Source organism: Rhinoraja longicauda, chromosome 19 (assembly GCF_053455715.1).
Source record: "Rhinoraja longicauda isolate Sanriku21f chromosome 19, sRhiLon1.1, whole genome shotgun sequence".
NCBI classification, from domain to species: Eukaryota; Metazoa; Chordata; class Chondrichthyes; order Rajiformes; family Arhynchobatidae; genus Rhinoraja; species Rhinoraja longicauda.
The window spans coordinates 23,618,402-23,638,899 of NC_135971.1; the positions used below are offsets into that span (position 1 = coordinate 23,618,402).

A 20,498-nucleotide genomic window follows, 5' to 3' on the forward strand; every position below is an offset into this window, starting at 1 on the left:
AGGGGCTGTTCAATGCCCAGGCCTGCTGGATGCCCCAGTTGCTAAACACTTTAACTCCCCCTCCCACTCCCACAGAGTGACTAGTGGGATGCCGCAAGGCTCGGTGCTGGGGCCCCAGTTATTTACAATATTTATTAACGATTTACACAAAGGAATTAAATGTAACATCTCCATGTTTGCGGATGACACAAAGCTGGGTGGCAGTGTGAGCTGAGATGAGGATGCTGTGAGGTTGCAGGGTGACTTGGATAGGTTGGGCGAGTGGGCAGATGCATGGCAGATGCAGTATAATGTGGATAAATGTGAGGTTATCCACTTTGGCGGCAAGAACAAGAAGACAGATTCTGAACGGTGTCAGATTAGGAAAAGGGGAGTTGCAACAAGACCTGGGTGTGCTTGTACATCAGTCACTGAAAGTAAGCGTGCAGGTACAGCAGGCAGTGAAGAAAGCAAATGGCACGTTGGCCTTCATTGCAAAAGGATTTGAGTATAGGAGCAAGGACTGCAGTTGTACAGGGCCCTGGGGAGACCGCACCTGGAGTATTGTGTGCTGTTTTGGTCTCCAAATTTGAGGAAGGACATTATTGGTATTGAGGGAGTGCAGTGTAGGTTCACCAGGTTAATTCCCGGGATGGCGGGACTGACATACGATGAAAAAATGGATCGACTGGGCTTATATTCACTGGAATTAAGAAGGGTGAAGGGATCTGACAGAAACATAAAATTCTTAAGGGATTGGGCAGGCTAGATGCAGGAAAAATGTTCCCCCTCTTGTGGGAATCCAGAACCAGGGGTCACACAGTTTAAGAATAAGGGGTCGGCCATTTAGGACTGAGATGAGGAAATACCTTTTCACCCAGAGAGTTGTGAATCTGTGGAATTCTCTGCCGCAGAAGGCAATGGAGGCCAAGTCACTGGATGTTTTCAAGAGAGAGTTAGATTTACCTCTTAGGGTTAACGGAATCAAGGGATATGGGGAGAAACCAGGAACGGGGTAGTGATTGCGGATGATCGGCCATGATCATATTGAATGGTGGTGCTGGCTCGAAGGGCCAAATGGCCTCCTCCTGCACATATTGTTTATGGTTCTGTCCTGGGCCTCCTCCATTGTCACAGTGAGGCCCAGTGCAAAGCTCACTCCCAGCAGTGCAGGCCGTCACCAGGTATGTTTAAGGCGGAGATTGACAGATTCTTGATTAGTGCGGGTGTCAGGGGTTACGGGGAGAAGCCAGGAGAATGGGGTTGAGAGGGAAAGATAGATCAGCCACGATTGAATAGCGGAGCAGACTTGATGGGCCGAAAGATCTAATGCTGCTCCTTTAACTTGCAAACTTATGGCTCTATAAAGGATTTACCACTCTCCTAAGCTGTGGAATGTATAAATTCAGAAACTGTGCCACATGGAACAAGGGCGTGATAGTTTCCAAGGGGGTTATAATGTTTACAGATTGGAATAAACTAACTATTTCATGGGAGAAAGGAAGTTCATTTTGGAGTATTCAGAATAATTTGCACCAAATGTTGTCAAGCTGGAAAGGATACAGAGAAGATTTACGAGGATGTTGCCAGGACTAGAGGGTGTGAGCTACAGGGAGAGGTTGAGAAGGCTGGGTCTCTATTCCATGGAGCACAGGAGGATGAGGGGAGATCTTATAGAGGTGTACAAAATCATGAGAGGAATAGATCGGGTAGACGCACAGAGTCTTTTGCCCAGAGTATGGGAAATCGAGGACCAGAGGCCATGGGTTTAAGGTGAAGTGGAAAAGATTTAATAGGAATCTGAGGGGTAACTTTTTCACACAAAGGGTGGTGGGTGTATGGAACGAGAAGCCAGAGGAGGTGGTTGAGGCTGGGACTATCCCAACGTTTAAGAAGCAGTTAGACAAGCGCATGGATAGGACAGGCTTGGAGGGATACGGGCTAAACGCGGGCAAGTGTGATTAGTGTAGCTGGGACATGTTTGCCGCTGTGGGCAAGTTGGGCTAAGGACCTGTTTCCACACTGCATCATTCTGTCGTGCTGCTGCAAGTAAGAATTTAATTGTCCTATCTGGGACATATGACAATAAAACAGTGGGATATTTGCAGAGTGGTGAAGAGGCTCACTACTGCCCTCTGCAGGCTGAAGTGGGAGACAGGGTGTCCTGTAGGAAATATACACTGATGAGCCAAAACATTATGACCTCATATGCTGTTGGTCCTCCGTGTGCAGCCCCATACGCAGCAAGGTGCGATGCACTGTGTATTGTGACACATTCCTCCCGTGACCACCATTAACATTTTCTGTGACTTGTGCCACAGTCGACCTTCTGTCGGTTCGGACCAGACGGGATAGCCTTCGTTGCCCTCGCGCATCGATGAGCCTTGGGCGCCCAACACCCTACCTGTCGCCGGTTTGTGGTTTGTCCCTCCTCGAACCACTGTCGGTCGGTACTCACCACGGCTGACCGGGAGCACCCCACAAGCCTTGCCGTTTCACAGATGCTCTGACCCAGTCGTCTGGCCAGAACAATTTGGCCCTTGTCAAAGTCGCTCAGGTCTTTACTCCTGCCCATTTCTCCTGCATCCAACACGTCAACTTCAAGAACTGACTGTTCACTTGCTGCCTAATATATCCCACCCCTTGACAGGTGCCATTGTAACAAGATAATCAATGTTATTCACTTCGCCTGTCAGTGGTCAGAATGTTTTGGCTGATCGGTGTACACTTGTGTAACTTGCAGTGGGAAGATGTGTAGAACTGCAGATGCTGGTTCATACCGAAGATGGACACAAAATGTTGGAGTAACTCAGCGGGTCAGGCAGCATCTCTGGAGAGAAAGGATGGGTGTCTTGCAGAGTCCGAGACCCGAGTTCAATCCTGACCTCGGGTGCTGTCTGTGTGGAGTTTGCACGTTCTCCCCGTGACCGCATGGGTTTCCTCCTACATCTCAAAGACGTGCGGGTCTGTAGATTAAATGGCCCTCTGTAAATTTCCCTCTGGTGTGTAGGGAGTGGATGAGAAAGTGGGATAACGTGGAACTGGTGTGTGAACGGGCAATCGCTGGTCGGCGTGGACTCAGTGGGCCAAAGGGCCTGTTTCTTCGCTGTATCTAAACTGATCTAAACATGGATAGGGTTGAGACCCTTCTTCAGACTGAGGGGAAAAAGGTGGGAAGGGTTTTTGTAGGTTATTTACCTAAAATTGAAGAATTCAATGTTCATACTGCTGGTGTGTAAGCTGCCCAAGTGGAATATGAGGTGCTGTTCCTCCAGTTTGCACTGGGCCTCACTCTGGCAATAGAGGAGGCCCAGGACAGAAACATAAAAAATAGGTGCAGGAGTAGGCCATTCGGCCCTTCGATCCAAAATGGCTGATCATCTAAAATGAACACCCCGTTCCTGCTTTCTCCCCACATCCCTTGATTCCATTAGCCCGAAGAGCAAAATCTAACTCTCTCTTGAAAACATCCAGTGAATTGGCCTCCACTGCCTTCTGCGGCAGAGAATTCCACAGATTCACAACTCTCTGGGTGAAAAGGTTGTTCCTCATCTCAGTCCTAAATGGCCTACCCCTTATTCCTAAACTGTGTGACCCCTGGTTCTGGACTCCCCCAACATCGGGAACATTTTCCCTGCATCTAGCCTGTCCAATCCCTTAAGAATTTGGCATTTCTATAAAATCCCCCCTCATCTTTATAAATTCCAGTGAATACAAGCCCAGTCGACCCATTCTTTCCTCATATGACAGTCCCGCCATCCCAGGAATTAACCTGGTGAACCTAAGCTGCACTCCCTCAATAGCAAGAATGTCCTTCCTCAAATTAGGAGGCCAAAATTGCACACAATACTCCAGGTGTGGTATCACCAGGATCCTGTACAACAGCTATAGAACCTCCTTGCTCCTGTACTCAAATCCTCTCGCTATGAAGGCCCACGTGCCATTTGCTTTCTTCACTGCCTGCTGTACCTGCAAACCTACTTAAATCATATAAAAGATTTACCACTCTTGAAGCTGTGAAATGGTGGAATGTTTCAGATGTTGCCAAGACTCGAGTGCGTGAGCAGGCTGGGACTCTATTCCTTGGAGCGCAGGAGGATGAGGGGTGATGTTATAGAGGTGTACAAAATCACGAGCAATAGATCGGGTAGACGCACAGATAGGGTCGCCAACTGTCCCGTATTAGCCGGATCATCCTGTATTTTGGGCTAAATTGGTTTGTCCCGTAGGGGACCGCCCCTGTCCCGTATTAGACCCGGAGGCTGCTGTAGGCCTGGACACTGTAGGCGCGAGGGCCGTTGTAGGCCCAGACAGTGTAGGCCCAGGGTCCGCTGTAGGCCCGGACAGCGTGGGCCCAGGGGCCGCTATAGGCCCAGACAGTGTAGGCCCGGGGACTGCTGTAGGCCCAGACAATGTAGGCCCAGGGGCCGCTGTAGGCCCGGACAGTGTAGGCCCGGGGGCCGCTGTAGGCCCAGACAGCGTAGCCCCGGGGGCCGCTGTAGGCCCGGACAGCGTAGGCCCGGGGGCCGCTGTAGGTCCAGACAATGTAGATCCGGAGGCCCGGGCGCCGCCTAACAGAGGTTGCATAGCAACCCACCTCCCGGTGGCTGCCATTGGTGGAGCGGGAGCATGTGGCCGCTGGCTAGGTGAGGTCACGTAGGGCGCGGGGGCGGTGACGTCACCTTGTCCCTTATTTGGGAGTGAGATAGTTGGCACCCCTACGCACAGAGTCTCTAGCCCAGAGTGGGGGGAATCGAGGACCAAAGGGCCTGTTCTCTAAATTAAACTAAACTAATTTGCAATGTTGCCAAAGACAATTAGCCGACAAAAGGCAGTACGTCCGAGGTGATCAGTTTCTCGTAAATAAAAGATTATTTGTGCGCCCACCTTTAAGAACGACCCAGGAAATGACTGCAATGTGCACGATAACAAGGGATGGTGTGTTCCAACCGGAGAGCCATGTCAAGAGGTAAAATAATATCCTCCGGGACTCTACAGAGAAATCAACAAGAGAGTTAAAACAGTCTCAGAATCCACCTTACCCTGTGGATAACTGATGCACAAGAGACGGAGCAGTGGATCCAGAGGAACCCATGTTACAGGCAAGACGCAGTTCACCAGATACATAGAAACATAGAAAATAGGTGCAGGAGGAGGCCATTTGGCCCTTCGAGCCAGCACTGCCATTCATTGTGATCATGGCTGATCGTCCACAATCAGTAACCCGTGCCTGCCTTCTCCCCATATCCCTTGATTCCACTAGCCCCTAGAGCTCTATCTAACTCTCTTTTCAATTCATCCAATGAATTGGCCTCCACTGCCCTCTGTGGCAGAGAATTCCACAAATTCACAACTCTCTGGGTAGTAAATGGCCTCCCCTTTATTCTTAGACTGTGTGTCCCCTGGAACAGGTGGGACTCGTGTAGCTGGGACATGTTGGCCGGTGTGGGCAAGTTGGACTGAAGGGCCTGTTTCCACGCTGTACGACTGACTCTATGAATAGGTAATGTTTTGGTGCGTAGTAAGGAACTGCAGATGCTGGTTTACGCCGAAGACAGACACAAAATGCTGGAGGTACTCAGTGGGACAGGCAGCATCTCTGGAGAGACAATAGACAATAGGTGCAGGAGGAGGCCACTCGGCCCTTCGAGCCAGCACCGCCATTCAATGTGATCATGGCTGATCATTCACAATCAGTACCCCGTTCCTGCCCTCTCCCCATACCCCCTGACTCCGCTATCCTTAAGAGCTCTATGTAGCTCTCTCTTGAATGCATTCAGAGAATTGGCCTCCACTGCCTTCTGAGGCAGAGAATTCCACAGATTCACAACTCTCTGACTGAAAAAGTTTTTCCTCATCTCCATTCTAAATGGCCGACCCCTTATTCTTAAACTGTGTGGCCCCATGTTCTGGACTCCCCCAACATTGGGGACATGTTTCCTGCCTCTAACGTTTCCAACCCCTTAATAATCTTATACGTTTCGATAAGATCTCCTCTCATCCTTCTAAATTCCAGTGTATACAAGCCTAGTCGCTCCAGTCTTTCAACATATGACAGTCCCGCCATTCCGGGAATTAACCTAGTAAATCTACGCTGCACGCCCTCAATAGCAAGATATCCTTCCTCAAATTTGGAGAACAAAACTGCACACAGTACTCCAGGTGCGGTCTCACTAGGGCCCTGTACAACTGCAGAAGGACCTCTTTGCTCCTATACTCAACTCCTCTTGTTATGAAGGCCAACATTCCATTGGCTTCCTTCACTGCCTGCTGTACCTGCATGCTTCCTTTCAGTGACTGATGCACTAGGACACCCAGATATCGTTGTACGTCCCCTTTTCCTAACTTGACACCATTCAGATAATAATCTGCCTTCCTAATCTTACCACCAAAGTGGATAACCTCACACTTATCCACATTAAACTGCATCTGCCATGCATCCGCCCACTAACCTGGGCGCAACCTGTCCAAGTCACCCTGCAACCTCATAGCATCTTCCTCACAGTTCACACTACCACCCAGCTAAGGAATGGGTGATGTTTCGAGTCGAGACCCTTCTTCAGTCTGAAAGTCGCGGGAGAGGGAAACGAGAGACATAGACGATGATGTGGAGAGATACAGAACAAATTAATGAAAGATACACAAAAAAGTAACAATGATAAAGGCAACAGGCCATTGTTAGCTGTGTGCTAGGCGAGAACGAGAAGCTGGTGTGACTTGGGTGGGGGAGGGATGGAGAGAGAAGGGAATGCCGGGGTTACTTGAAGTTAGAGAAATCAATATTCCTACCTCTGGGATGTAAGCTGCCCAAGCGAAACAACCCAACAGAATGAATACTGATTTCTCTAACTTCATTCAATCATGGCTGATCTATCTTTCCCTTGCAACCCCATTCTCCTGCCTTCTCCCCATAACCATTGGCATCCATAGCATTCAAGAATCCACCTTAACAATTTGGGATTTTGCACTGAATTAGTTTTAGTTTTTTGGGAAAAGGGCCGTACCTTTAGAATGGAGATGAGGAGGAATTTCCTTAGCCAGAGGGTGGCGAATCTGTGGGATTCATCGCCACAGACAGCTGTGGAGGCCAAGTCAGTGGATATTCTTAAGGCGGAGATTGGCAGATTCTTGATTAGTGCGGGTGTCAGGGGTTACGGGGAGAAGGCAGGAGAATGGGGTTCGGAGGGAGAGATACATCAGCCATGATTGAATGGCGGAGTGGACTTGATGAGCCGAATGGTCCAATTCTGCTCCTCTGACATGTGAACACGAGATGAAGTTTGAAGGGTTACCTGTGTGCTTACATTTTATGTCTAACTAGACCAAGTGGACCCATTGTGCCCAAATCTCCTGCATTGGTGCAGCACCCTCTCCTCCCCAACTCCCCCTCCCATCCCCCCCTCCATCCCTCCCCTCTCCCCATCTCCCCCTTCTCCCCTCCCCCCTCCCTCAACCCCCTTATCCTCCTTCCCTCCACCCCCTTCCCTCCCCCCTCCCTCCCTAGGAGATAGATTTAAACTTTAAAATGTGAATGACTTTAAAAATATAACACCGATTTCAATGAAACTTCTTCCATTAGCACCAAAGGGACGACGGTGAGTAAGGTGGGCCGAAACTTGTCGCGCTATCGTGTACCGTTTTGGCTGTAGTTCAGGAACAAACAAACAAATAAACGAGAGTTTTAGTATATAGATAGATTTAAACATCAACACCTACCCGTTGTTGACGCGTGCTTATAGACACGTAAAAACGTCGAGCCAATGAGAGACAAACTGGAATACAAGAGTCCCGATGCCCAAACCATCATGGCCACAATCTGCTCAGCGGGAACACCTGGAATTTAAAAAAAGTTTAGTTTGGTTTAGAGATTCAGCGCGGAAACAGGCCCCTCGGCCCACCGAGTCCGCACCGACCAGCGATCCCCGCACAATCACACTGTCCAACACACACTTGGGGGCAACTTACAATTTTTACCAAACCAATTAGCCGATAAACCTGTGTGGGAAGGAACTGCAGATGCTGGTTGAAACCAAAGATGGTCACAAAAAGCCAGAGTAACTCAGCGGTACACACAAAAAGCCGGAGTAACTCAGCGGTATACACAAAAAGCCGGAGTAACTCAGCGGTACACACAAAAAGCCGGAGTAACTCAGCGGTACACACAAAAAGCCAGAGTAACTCAGCGGTATACACAAAAAGCCGGAGTAACTCAGCGGTATACACAAAAAGCCAGAGTAACTCAACGGTACACACAAAAAGCCAGAGTAACTCAGTGGTACACACAAAAAGCCAGAGTAACTCAGTGGTACACACAAAAAGCCGGAGTAACTCAGTGGTATACACAAAAAGCCAGAGTAACTCAACGGTTTACACACAAAAAGCCGGAGTAACTCAGCGGGTCAGGCAGCGTCTCTGGAGAGAAGGAACGGGCGATGTTTCGGGGTCGAGACTGCCTGAAGAAGGGCCTGGAGCCACAACGCGGGGCCCGTTTCCCCGCTGCATCTCCAAACTGAAAACAAAATCAAACTCACCGTAGAGAGTCAGGGTGAGGTTTTCCCGGGCGAAGCTGACGGGATTGCTGACGATGCAGGTGTACGTCCCACAGTCGACTCTGGAAGCCCTCGGGATGACCAGGCTCGCGTTCCCGTTCAAGAGCCGGTGGTGTCGGGAAACGGGCCGGCCGTCCTTCCGCCACTGGTACTGGCGAGGAGTCCCAGTCACGGCACAGTTGAGCTGGACTGTAGAACCCAGCGAGCTGGAGTTACTCCACAGCGACACCTCGCTCAGCCTGTCTGATGGGGGAACAGATGGACATGTGTACAAAAGTAGCTCTGTGACGCTGAGGCGCATTTGGTCAGGCTGCATTTGGAACATTGCGAGCAATCTTAGGAAGTGGACTTGATGGCGGAGTGGACTTGATGGGCCGAATGGCCTAATTCTGCTCCTATTCCTTATGACATGACCTTATGACAAATGAGCCACTAGATTATTCGGAGTTTGCAGGAAGGAACTGCAGATGCTGGTTTAAACCAAAGGCGAAACCAAAACTACCACGTTGTGGTAAAGATTGTAAATTATCGTTAGCGTGTGTTGGATAGTGTTAGTGTGCGGGGATCGCTGGTCGGCACGGACTCGTTGGGCTGAAGGGCCTGTTTCCGCGCTGTACCTCTAAAGCAAACTAAAGCAGTAGAACAGGACCTACGGCACACAATGCCTGTGCCAAGAAAAATGACAAGACAAATGGATCCAACTTGTGGCACACAGGCAGCATGTGCAAACACGCATGTAAAACTTACACACACACTTGCACCATACCTTTTAGTTTAGTTTAAAGGTACAGCGCGGAAACAGGCTCTTCGGCCCACCGAGTCCACGCCAACCAGCGATCCCCGCACATTAACACTATCCTACACACACTAGGGACAATTTACACCGATACCAAGCCAATTAACCTACAAACCAAGCCAATTAACCTACAACGTCTTTGGAGCAGGGGGGGGAACCGAAGATCTCAGAGAAAATCACAGGAAGAACGTGCAATCTCCGTACAGGCAGCGCCCATAGTTGGGATCGAACCCGGGACTCTGGTGCTGCAAGCATTATAAGGCAGCAACTCTACCACTGCACCACCCCTGATGCGGGAGGATGAGGGGCGATCTTATAGAGGCATTCCCTCCCTCTCCACCCCTCCCCCACCCAAGTCGCACCAGCTTCTCGTTCTTACCCAGCACACAGCTAACAATGACCTGTTTCCTTTATCACCGTTACTTTTTTGCACGTCTTTCATTCATTGTTCTTTATCTCTCCACATCACCGTCTATAACTCTCGGTTCCCTTGCCCCTGACATCAGTCTGAGGAAGGGTCTCGGCCTGAAACGTCACCCATCCCTTTTCTCCAGAGATGCAGCCTGCCCACTGAGTTACTCCAGCATTTTGTGTCTACGTCAGTATTAATTCCTGGAATTTACCTGATCAGTCTCTTCTGGGAAACTTAACACTTGGAATTTCCAGGCACAGAGGTTTGGGGAGTTTCCAACGATTTTGTTTGGAAACATCTCTTAAACTTTTTTTTACACACCACTCAAATTTCAATTGGGAATCATGAATTTATCATGAACGAAGATTGGAACTGAATGTTAATTGGAGCTGTGCGTTAAGGTTAGCACGGAGGCGCAGCGGGTAGAGCCGCTGCATCACAGCGCCAGAGACCCGGCTTCCATCCTGACCTCAGTGCGTGTGTGTATCTGTGTGTGTCTGTGTTGGTGTGTGTGTCGGTCTGTGTGTCTGTGTGTGTGTGTGTGTGTGTGTGTGTGTGTGTCTGTCTCTGTGTGTGTCTGTCTCTGTGTGTGTGTGTCTCTGTGTGTGTGTGTCTCTGATTGTGTGTGTGTGTGTGTCTCTGATTGTGCGTGTGTCTGATTGTGTGTGTGTGTGTCTGTGTCTCTGATTGTGCGTGCGTGTGTGTGTGTGTGTGTGTGTGTGTGTGTGTGTCTCTGATTGTGCGTGTGTCTGTGTGTGTGTGTGTGTGTGTGTGTGTGTGTGTGTGTGTGTGTGTGTGTGTGTGGAGTATGCACGTTCTCCCTGTGACCGTGTGGGTTTCCTCCGGATGCTCCGGTTTTCTCCCACATCCCAAAGACATGCAGGTTTGGAGGTTAATCGGCCCCTCTGTAAATTACCCCTAATGTGTTTAGTTCGGTTTAGTTTAGAGATACAGCACGGAAACAGACCCTTCGGCCCACCGAGTCCGTGCCGACCAGCGATCCCCGCACACTAACACTACCCTGCACACGCTAGGGACAATTTTACATTTGTACCAAAGCCAATTAACCTACAAACCTGCACATCTTTGGAGTATGAGATGAATCTGGAGTACTTGGAGGAAACGGTTTGTGGGCGAATTGACTTTGGGTCATAAATGTAAATTGTCTCTAGTGGGTGTAGGATAGTGTTAGTGTGCAGGGATCGCTGGTCGGAGAGGACTCGGTGGGCCGAAGGGCCTGTTTCCGTGCTGTATCTCTAAACTAAACTAAAGCAGGAGGAATCACAGAAGGGGATTTTTCGAGGCCAAGGTCACAACACAAAGACTATCTCTAAACTGACTCAGCTCCTACTCTGCCCGGTCTATTCCCCTTGTGATTTTGTACACCTCTATAAGATCACCCCTCATCCTCCTGCGCTCCATGGAATAGAGACCCAGCCTGCTCAACCTCTCCCTGTACCTCACACCCTCCAGTCCTGGCAACATCCTCGTGAATCTTCTCTGAACCCTTTCAAGCTTGAAAATATATCTTTTAGTTTAATTTAGAGATAGGGCACGGAAACAGGCCCTTCGGCCCACCGGGTCCGCGCCGACCAGCGATCCCCACACACTAACACTATCCTACACACACTAGGGACAATTTTTAAAAAACATTTACCAAGCCAATTAACCTACAACCTGCACGTCTTTGGAGCGTGGGAGGAAAGCGAAGATCTGGGAGAAAACCCACGCAGGTCACGGGGGAACAGGCTCCATACAGACAGCACATGTAGTCGGGATGGAACCCGGGTCTCGGGCGCCGTGAGGCAGCAACTCTACCGCTGCGCCACCGTGGCCACATCTTTCCTAACCCTAAACCTCCAGTTTGAATTCCACTTGGAATATTTTGGAGGACCAAGAGCCAAGGACCAGGTGGCCAGAACTGAACACGACACTCAAAATGGCGGTCAGTGGAACGACAGGGCCAACGTACCCATGACCAACAGCCTCACGGATTGGACGGCATCCCGCTGCAGGTTGACGTAGAGTAGGTAGAGTCCGGCGTCTCGTCGCGTGACGTTCAGGAAGGCCATCGACCCGTTGCGCGGGAAGAAAGTGACCCGTCCCCTGTAACTCCGGACCACGGCTGCTCCCCGCGACCCCGAGTGGAACTGCAGCATGGCCTTCGCTGGGCTTCCCTTCCCCGCCGCCCCGCCGGCCTTCTTCCACTGGAAAACCTTCACGCCGCCGTGCTGATCGGCGGCCACACCGGGAAACATCACCGAGCCCCCGTCGACCGAAGAAATCTCGGTGTCAACTCCCCCTGTGAGAAAAAACAAGGGGGAAAAACGACCAGGTTAATTCCCAGGATGGCGGGACTGTCGTATGGTGAAAGGATGGGGCGACAGGGCTTGTGTTCACTGGAATTTAGAAGGATGAGAGCGGGTCTTATAGAAACATATAAGACTATTAAGGGATTGGACACGCTAGAGGCAGGAGACATGTTCCCAATGTTGGGGGAGTCCAGAACCAGGGGCCACACAGTTTAAGAATAAGGGGTCGGCCATTTAGGACGGAGATGAGGAAAAACTCTTTCACCCAGAGTTGTGAATCTGTGGTGAGAAGGCAGTGGAGGCCGATTCTCAGGATGCTTTCAAGAGAGAGCTAGATAGAGCTCTTAAGGATAGCAGAGTCAGGGGAGAAGGCAGGAACGGGGTACTGATTGTGATTGATCAGCCATGATCACAGTGAATGGCGGTGCTGGCTCGAAGGGCCGAATGGCCTCCTCCTGCACCTATTGCCTATTGTGTGCAAACTGCGGATAGAATGGAATGGAATGCCTCATTGTCCCGCATGACAAGTTACGGTGACATTCTTTGCTGACATAACCGAGGTATGCCAATAGTCGCCACGTAAAGGGCGCTGACAAAGTTACAAATTCCCCCCCACTCCCGCGCCAGGTCCTCATTTGTTCCCCCCCCCCCCTCAATGGAGTGGAATACCTTATTGTCCCATGTTACCAGTCTCAGTGAAATCTACTGGCATAACCGAGGTATGCCAATGGTCACCATATAAAGGGCAGTGACAAAGTTTAAAATTCCGCACCACCGCCCCCCTCCCATGCTGGGTCCCCATTGCTCCTCGCCCTCCCCTCACGGCGGTCCCCCCATTCCCAGCCACAACCAGAGAGCAGTCCTGAACTACTATCCACCTCATACGAGACCCTCGGACTATCCTTGATCGGACTTTGCTGGCTTTACCTCGCACTAAACCTTATTCCCTTTACCATGTATCGGTAAAAACTGTAAACGGCTCGATTGTAATCGTGTATTGTCTTTCCGCTGACTGGTTAGCACGTGACGAAAAAGCTCTTCACTGTACCTCGGTAACACGTGACAATGAACTAAACTCAAACTCGAGTGATGTTTCGGGTCGGGATACTGAAGAAGGGCTCTGTCTGGAGACGTCACCGGTCCACATTCTCCGGAGATGCTGCCTGACCCGCTCTGTAACTCCAGCACAGGATGGCGAGTCTACTCTGGACTACTCTGGTTAAGTTGCACCTGGGCACAGCGCTAAAGTTGCCGCCTCACAGCGCCGGAGACCCGGGTTCCACCCCGACCGCGGGCGCTGCCCGTACGGAGTTTGTACGTTCTCCCCGTGCTCTGCGTGGGCTGTCTCCGAGATCTTCGGTTCCTTCCCACGCTCCAAAGACGTGCAGGTTTGTAGGTAACTTGGCTTGGTGTAATTGTAAATAGTCCCTAGTGTGTGTAGGGCAGTGTTAGCTGGTCGGCGCGGACTCAGTGGGCTCGAAGGGCCTGTTTCTGTGCTGTGTCTCTAAACTAAAGGAATAGTCGAGGAGAGGAATTTCGAGGCTAAGATTACAACACGCGGGAAGGAGGGGAGGGGGGGAAGTAGTACTTACGTGTGATTTTAGTGGGGACGAACAGTACAAACACCAGTTGAACAGCCAGGTACATTCTGCCTTTGGAGAGGAGCAACAGAGGTAGAGACAGGTTCCACATCAGCTGAGTTCCAGACGCTGTGGGTAAAATGGCAAGTCAGGGCATGTTAAAGAGCAGAGAGAAAGAGAGAAAGAGAAAAAGAGAAAGAGAGGGAGAGCCCAGTTCAGAATCTGGAAACAAAGGAACTGCAGATGTTGTATAATACAACAAAAAGGAGACAAAGTGCTGGAGTAACTCGGCGGCTCGGGCAGCATCTCTGGAGAAGGTGGGTAGGTGAGGTTTTGGGGTGGGGACCCTTCTTCAGACTGAAGGCAGGGAGTGGGGGGGTGAACTGCTGGTATCCACTGCCTGACCCGCTGAGTTACTCCAGCACTTTGTGTCTTTCCTCCAGCGCGGAAACAGGCCCTTCGGCCCATCGAGTCCGTGCCGACCAGCGATCCCCGCACACCAACACTATCCTACACACACACACACCAGGGACATTTTACAATATTACCGAAGCCGATTAACCTGCAGTCCCGCACGTCTTTGGAGTGTGGGAGGAAACCGGAGCGCCCGGAGGAAACCCACGCGGGTCACGGGGAGAACGTACAAACTCCGTGCGGACAGCACCCGTGGTCGGGATGGAACCCGGGTCTCCGGCGCTGTGGGGCGGCAACTCTACCGCAATGTACCTTTAATGCAGGGACACAGGGAGCTGCAAATGCAACGGCTGCGTACCCCACCCGAAACGTCACCCATTCCTTCTCTCCAGAGATGCTGCCCGTCCCGCTGAGTGACTCCAGCATTTTGTGTCTATCTTCGGTGTAAACCAGCATCTGAAGTTCCTTCTTACACATCCAGTAACTCGGCCGGACGTACATTAACAAGCACTAGACTTGCATTAACAAGCACTAGACTTACATTAACTAGCACTAGACTTACATTAACAAGCACTAGACTTACATTAACAAGCACTAGACTTACATTAACAAGCACTAGACTTAAATTAACAAGCACTAGACTTACATTAACAAGCACTAGACTTGCATTAACAAGCACTAGACTTACATTAACAAGCACTAGACTTACATTAACAAGCACTAGACTTACATTAACAAGCACTAGACTTACATTAACAAGCACTAGACTTGCATTAACAAGCACAGACTTGCATTAACAAGCACTAGACTTGCATTAACAAGCACTAGACTTACATTAACTAGCACTAGACTTACATTAATCAGCTTCTCGATTTCACCCAACAAAACGCTAACAACGGCCCGTTTCCTTTACCGTAGTTATTTTTTTGCACGTCTTTCATTCATTGTTTTTTATCTCTCCACATCACCGTCTATATCTCTCGTTTCCCTTATCTCCGACCAGTCTGAAGAAGGGTCTCGACCCAAAACGTCACCCATTCCCTTCTCTCCAGAGACGCTGCCCGTCCCGCTGAGTTACTCCAGCATTTTGTGTCGATCCTCGGTTTTAACCAGCATCTGCAGTTCCTTCCTGCGCACCAGTTAGATTGCTGGTCGATTGAGTTTCGAAACAGAAACTGGTTTTCTGAATTGGGAGGGGATGGGAGACAGAGGGGGGAGGGATGGAGGGATGGAGGGAGGGGGGCGGGGGAGAGGGCATAGAAGGGGAGGGACGGTAGAGGGGAGGGATGTAGTGGGTGGAAGGGGAGGGGGCGAGCGAGAGGGGATGATGGGGGGGGGGACGACAGTGGAGGGGAGGGAGGGGATGGGGTGGTGGAGTGTAGGGGAAGGGGGGAGGGTGTGGATTGGGTAATGGATGGGGGGAGAGAGGGGATGGGCGGAGAGAGGGGATGGGGGGAGAGAGGGGATGGGGGGAGAGAGTGGATGGGGGGAGAGAGTGGATGGGGGGAGAGAGTGGATGGGGGGAGAGAGTGGATGGGGGGAGAGAGTGGATGGGGAGAGAGGGGATGGGGGGGAGAGAGGGGATGGGGGGAGAGAGGGGATGGGGGGGAGAGAGGGGATGGGGGGGAGAGAGGGGATGGGGGGGAGAGAGGGGATGGGGGGAGAGAGGGGATGGGGGGAGAGAGGGGATGGGGGGGAGAGAGGGGATGGGGGGGAGAGAGGAGATGGGGGGAGAGAGGAGATGGGGGAGAGAGGGGATGGGGGGAGAGAGGGGATGGGGGGGAGAGAGGGGATGGGGGGGAGAGAGGGGATGGGGGGGAGAGAGGGGATGGGGGGAGAGAGGGGATGGGGGGGAGAGAGGGGATGGGGGGAGAGAGGGGATGGGGGGAGAGAGGGGATGGGGGAGAGAGGGGATGGGGGGGAGAGAGGGGATGGGGGGGAGAGAGGGGATGGGGGGGAGAGAGGGGATGGGGGGGAGAGAGGGGATGGGGGGAGAGAGGGGATGGGGGGAGAGAGGGGATGGGGGGGGGGAGAGGGGATGGGGGGGGGGAGAGGGGATGGGGGGGGGGAGAGGGGATGGGGGGGGGAGAGGGGGATGGGGGGGGAGAGGGGATGGGGGGGGGGAGAGGGGATGGGGGGGGGGGAGAGGGGATGGGGGGGGAGAGAGGGGATGGGGGGGGAGAGAGGGGGATGGGGGGGGAGAGAGGGGATGGGGGGGGAGAGAGGGGATGGGGGGGAGAGAGGGGATGGGGGGGAGAGAGGGGATGGGGGGGGGAGAGAGGGGATGGGGGGGTGTGTCTATCTGACAAAGCTCTGCACTTACATTAACAAGCTCTGTACTTACATTAACAAGCACTGTACTTACATTAACAAGCTTTGTACTTACATTAACAAGCTCTGTACTTACATTAACAAGCTTTGCACTTACACTAACAAGCTTTGCACTTACATTAACAAGCTTTGCACTTACATTAACAAGCTCTGTACTTACATTAACAAGCTCTGTACTTACATTAACAAGCTCTGTACTTACATTAACAAGCTCTGTACTTACATTAGCAAGCTTTGCACTTACACTAACAAGCTTTGCACTTACATTAACAAGCTTTGCACTTACATTAACAAGCTCTGTACTTACATTTACCAGCTCTTTATCTACACGTTCGCGTCTGCCGCAGCACGGTATCGCTTCTCCGTTGCAATGGTCTGAAAACAACTATCCTTCCCGAGCTTTCCCCGAAGTGCGCCCCGTCAACGCCCCAGTCACAGAGAGTGGGGAAGTCCCCGGCCATCTTCAAAAATGCGCGCCCCCGACACACACACGCACGCAAGCGCGTGCACGCGCGACACACTCCAGCATTTTGTGTCTGTGTGTCTGTCTTCGGTTTAAACCAGCATCTGCGGCACCTCCTTGCTTCACATTCAGTAAGGAGGCAATGTGCAAGCACTGCTGAACCTACATTTATGAGCACTAGACTGCAATTAACAAGCACTGGATTTATATTTACAGGCACTGGTCTTACATTAACAAGCACTGGACAAACATATACAAGCACTGGATTTATATTTACAGGCACTGGTCTTACATTAACAAGCACTGGACAAACATATCCAAATGAGAATCTATGCTATTAGCTGATATAGTCAATTAGAGATATTGATATTTTGTTGTAGTTGAGATGGTTTATTTTGTTGTTTTAGCTAATATAAAATGAATGCTTATTTTCAGTGGAAAGCAGTAAGATGGATGCTTGTGGCAGAAATGTTATCCTTGGGAACAGAATGTGTTTGTCCCTTTACGAATGATAAGGAGTATACAGAATAGGGGCTCTTGTCCTCTCCCACTACTCTGTCTGACTGTGTGAGTGCTGTGTATTGAAACAGTAAAGCGAGGTCATGCAGCTGCGAGATTGCTCGTCTATAGAGATAAAGAAAGTTTCTTTCTTAATAACAACTCCTTATATGGGTGCGTGTGAAAGTAGGAAAAGTTTTGAATCCACTCTAGGTAAATTGATGTGTTTCCCCAAAAGCATGTGACTTATATTAATGGTTTGGTTTCTGAGCATGTGACCTGTTTAATGATTTTGTTTTCTCTGTAACCATGGGAATTGTATTAGATTTGTAATTGGTCCTTAATTTTATCTGTTACGCCCCTTTTTCCTTTCTGTATAAAAAAGTAAACAATCGTGGAAAAGTTGTTCTTCCCCTCCCCTGAGTTGAGATCTTTTCAGACACTAGTATTGTGTCTGGAGATTCTCATGGGAGAACCCCATGATGGAATAAATCTGATGTGCTAATCCAGTATTACGTGTGATTATTCAGACTGAAGGTAAAGAACTTGATTTAACACAAGCACTGGATTTATGTTTACAGGCACTGGTCTTACATATAAGCCCAGTCGATCCATTCTTTCACCATATGTTCGTCCCGCCATCCCGGAATTAACCTGGTGAACCTACGCTGCACTCCCTCAATAGCATCGGCTCACCAGGTTAATTCCCGGGATGGCGGGACTGACATATGCTATTGCTGGTCGTCGTGGACTCAGTGAGCCAATGGGCCTGTTTCCGCACTGTATCTCTACACTAAACTAAACTAAACTAAACTAAACTATAGGAATCTGAGGGGTAACCTTTTACAATAGACAATAGACAATAGGTGCAGGAGGAGGCCATTCGGCCCTTCGAGCCTGTACGCACCGCCATTCAATGTGATCATGGCCGATCATTCTCAATCAGTACCCCGTTCCTGCCTTCTCCCCGTACCCCCTGACTCCACTATCCTTAAGAGCTCTATCCAGCTCTCTCTTGAAAGCATCCAACGAACTGGCCTCCACTGCCTTCTGAGGCAGAGAATTCCACACCTTCACCACCCTCTGACTGAAAAAGTTCTTCCTCATCTCCGTTCTAAATGGCCTACCCCTTATTCTCAAACTGTGGCCCCTTGTTCTGGACTCCCCCAACATTGGGAACATGTTATCTGCCTCTAATGTGTCCAATCCCCTAATTGTCTTATATGTTTCAATAAGATCCCCCCTCATCCTTCTAAATTCCACACAAAGGGTGGTGGGTGTAAGGAACGAGCTGCCAGAGGAGGCAGTTGAGGCAGGCACTATCCCATTGTTTAATAAACAGTTAGACAGGTACATGGAAAGGACAGTTTTGGAGGGATGTGGGCCAAACGCTGGCAGGTGGGACTATTGTAGCTGGGACATGTTGGCCGGTGTGGGCGAGTTGGGCCGAAGGACCTGTTTCCAGACTATCTATATACTAAAACTCTCGTTTGTTTGTTTGTTCCTGAACTACAGCCAAAACGGTACACGATAGTGCGACAATTTTAGGCCCACCTTACTCACCGTCGTCCCTTTGGTGCTAATGGAAGACATTTCATTGCAATCGGTGTTATATATTTTAAGTTATTCACATTTTAAAGTTTAAATCTGTCTCCCAGGAAGGGAGAAGGGGAGGAGGGAGGTTGAGGGAAATGGAGTGGGAGAGAGGGGATGGGGAGGGAAAGAGGGAGGGGGGAGGGAGGGGGGGAGAAGGGGTGGAGAGGGGAGGGGGAGGAGGAAGGGGCAAGGAGAGTGTGCTGCACCAATGCAGGAGAGGTTTCGGCCCAACGGGTCCACTTGGTCTAGTATGACTCTATGACTATGCTGTACACTTGTACTGTATCTGAGTTGCTTATCTGAGATGTGTCTAAGTGCTCATGTACAGTGATACCTGTACTGAGCCTTATAGCTATAGACCCAAAGAGCTGGAGTAACTCAGCAGGACAGGCAGCATCTCTGGAGAGAAGGAATGGGTGACGTTTCAGGTCATTCCAAATAATTCAGTCCCACCTTATTTACGGTAAACCATAAATACCACAGAGGGCATTGAGGGTAAATAGGTTTTAAAACATGATTGGAATTTTGCTGCGTAGATGCAGAAAGAATATGTCTTCTGAAGACAAGAATGTGCAACTTCAGCTTTTGAAATAAAAATAGTTTGGTAACTTATTTTTCCTTAGTGGCACGCAGTTTGGTGTTTAGAGTTTCCTTCTCGAAGCTTAGTTCAGTTTATTTAAGTTTAGTTTGGATTAGTTGAGTTGAGTTTAGTTTAGTTTACTTTAGTTTCATGTAGTTTAGTTTAGTTCTGAGATACAGCGCAGAAACAGGACCTTCGGCCCACCGAGTCCCCGCTGAGAATCGATCACCCGTTCACACTAGTTCTCTGTTATCCCACTTTCGCATACTCTCGCTACACACTAGGGGCAATTTACAGAGGGCCCATGAACCTACAAACCTTTGGGAATCTTTGGGAGTGTGGGAGGAAACCGGAGCACCCGGAAAAAACCCATGCAGGTCACGGGGGGGAACGTACAAACTCTGTACAGACAACACCCCTGGTCAGAATCGAACCTGGGTCTCTGGCGCTGTGAGGCAGCAACTCTACCGCTGCGCCACCGTGCCACTAGAGTTTTAACCATTCAGGTTGACAATCTTACTTCAGAAATGATGAAAGGTTATTTGCTCCAGAATGTTACCTCTTACTACAGATGACTTTCATAACTTCAAAGGTGAGAGGAGCAGAATTAGGCCATTCGGCCCATCATCTACTCCGCCATTCAATCACGGCTGATCTATCTCTCCCTCCTAACCCCATTCTCCTGCCTTCTCCCCATAACCCCTGACACCCGCACTAATCAAGAATCTATCTATTTCTGCCTTAAAAATATCCACTGACTTGGCCTCCACAGCCTTCTGTGGCAAAAAATTCCACAGATTCACTACCCTCTGACTAAAGAAATTCCTCTTCATCTCTTTCCTTGTATTCTGAGGCTGTGCACTCTAGTCCTAGACTCTCCCACCAGTGGAAACATCCTCTCCGCATCCACTCTATCCAAGCCTTTCACTAGGATAGAACTAGTGTACGGGGTAATCGCTGGTCGTAGTGGACTCGGTGAGTCAAAGGG

The 20,498-nt window shown here is 50.2% G+C and overlaps 1 protein-coding gene across 3 annotated transcripts in view; it reads right to left on the reverse strand.

Moving 5' to 3' along the window:
- Nucleotides 1–16,759, reverse strand: part of LOC144602733 (uncharacterized) — a 33,090-nt gene extending 16,331 nt beyond the window's left edge. For 2 of the 3 annotated variants that reach the window (XM_078415870.1, XM_078415872.1), the window contains exons 1-6: nt 16,681–16,759; nt 13,641–13,757; nt 11,709–12,038; nt 8,511–8,771; nt 7,696–7,812; nt 4,867–4,971 (exon numbers count right to left, since the gene is read on the reverse strand). In XM_078415870.1, coding sequence (XP_078271996.1) covers nt 4,867–4,971; nt 7,696–7,812; nt 8,511–8,771; nt 11,709–12,038; nt 13,641–13,740 — 913 coding nt within the window. In that variant the 5' untranslated portion in view covers nt 13,741–13,757; nt 16,681–16,759. Of the gene's footprint in view, nt 1–4,866; nt 4,972–7,695; nt 7,813–8,510; nt 8,772–11,708; nt 12,039–13,640; nt 13,758–14,897; nt 15,172–16,680 lie in introns of all 3 variants that reach the window. The other variant, XM_078415871.1, reaches the window with a different exon arrangement.
- Between the last annotated feature and the right edge of the window lie 3,739 nt (nt 16,760–20,498).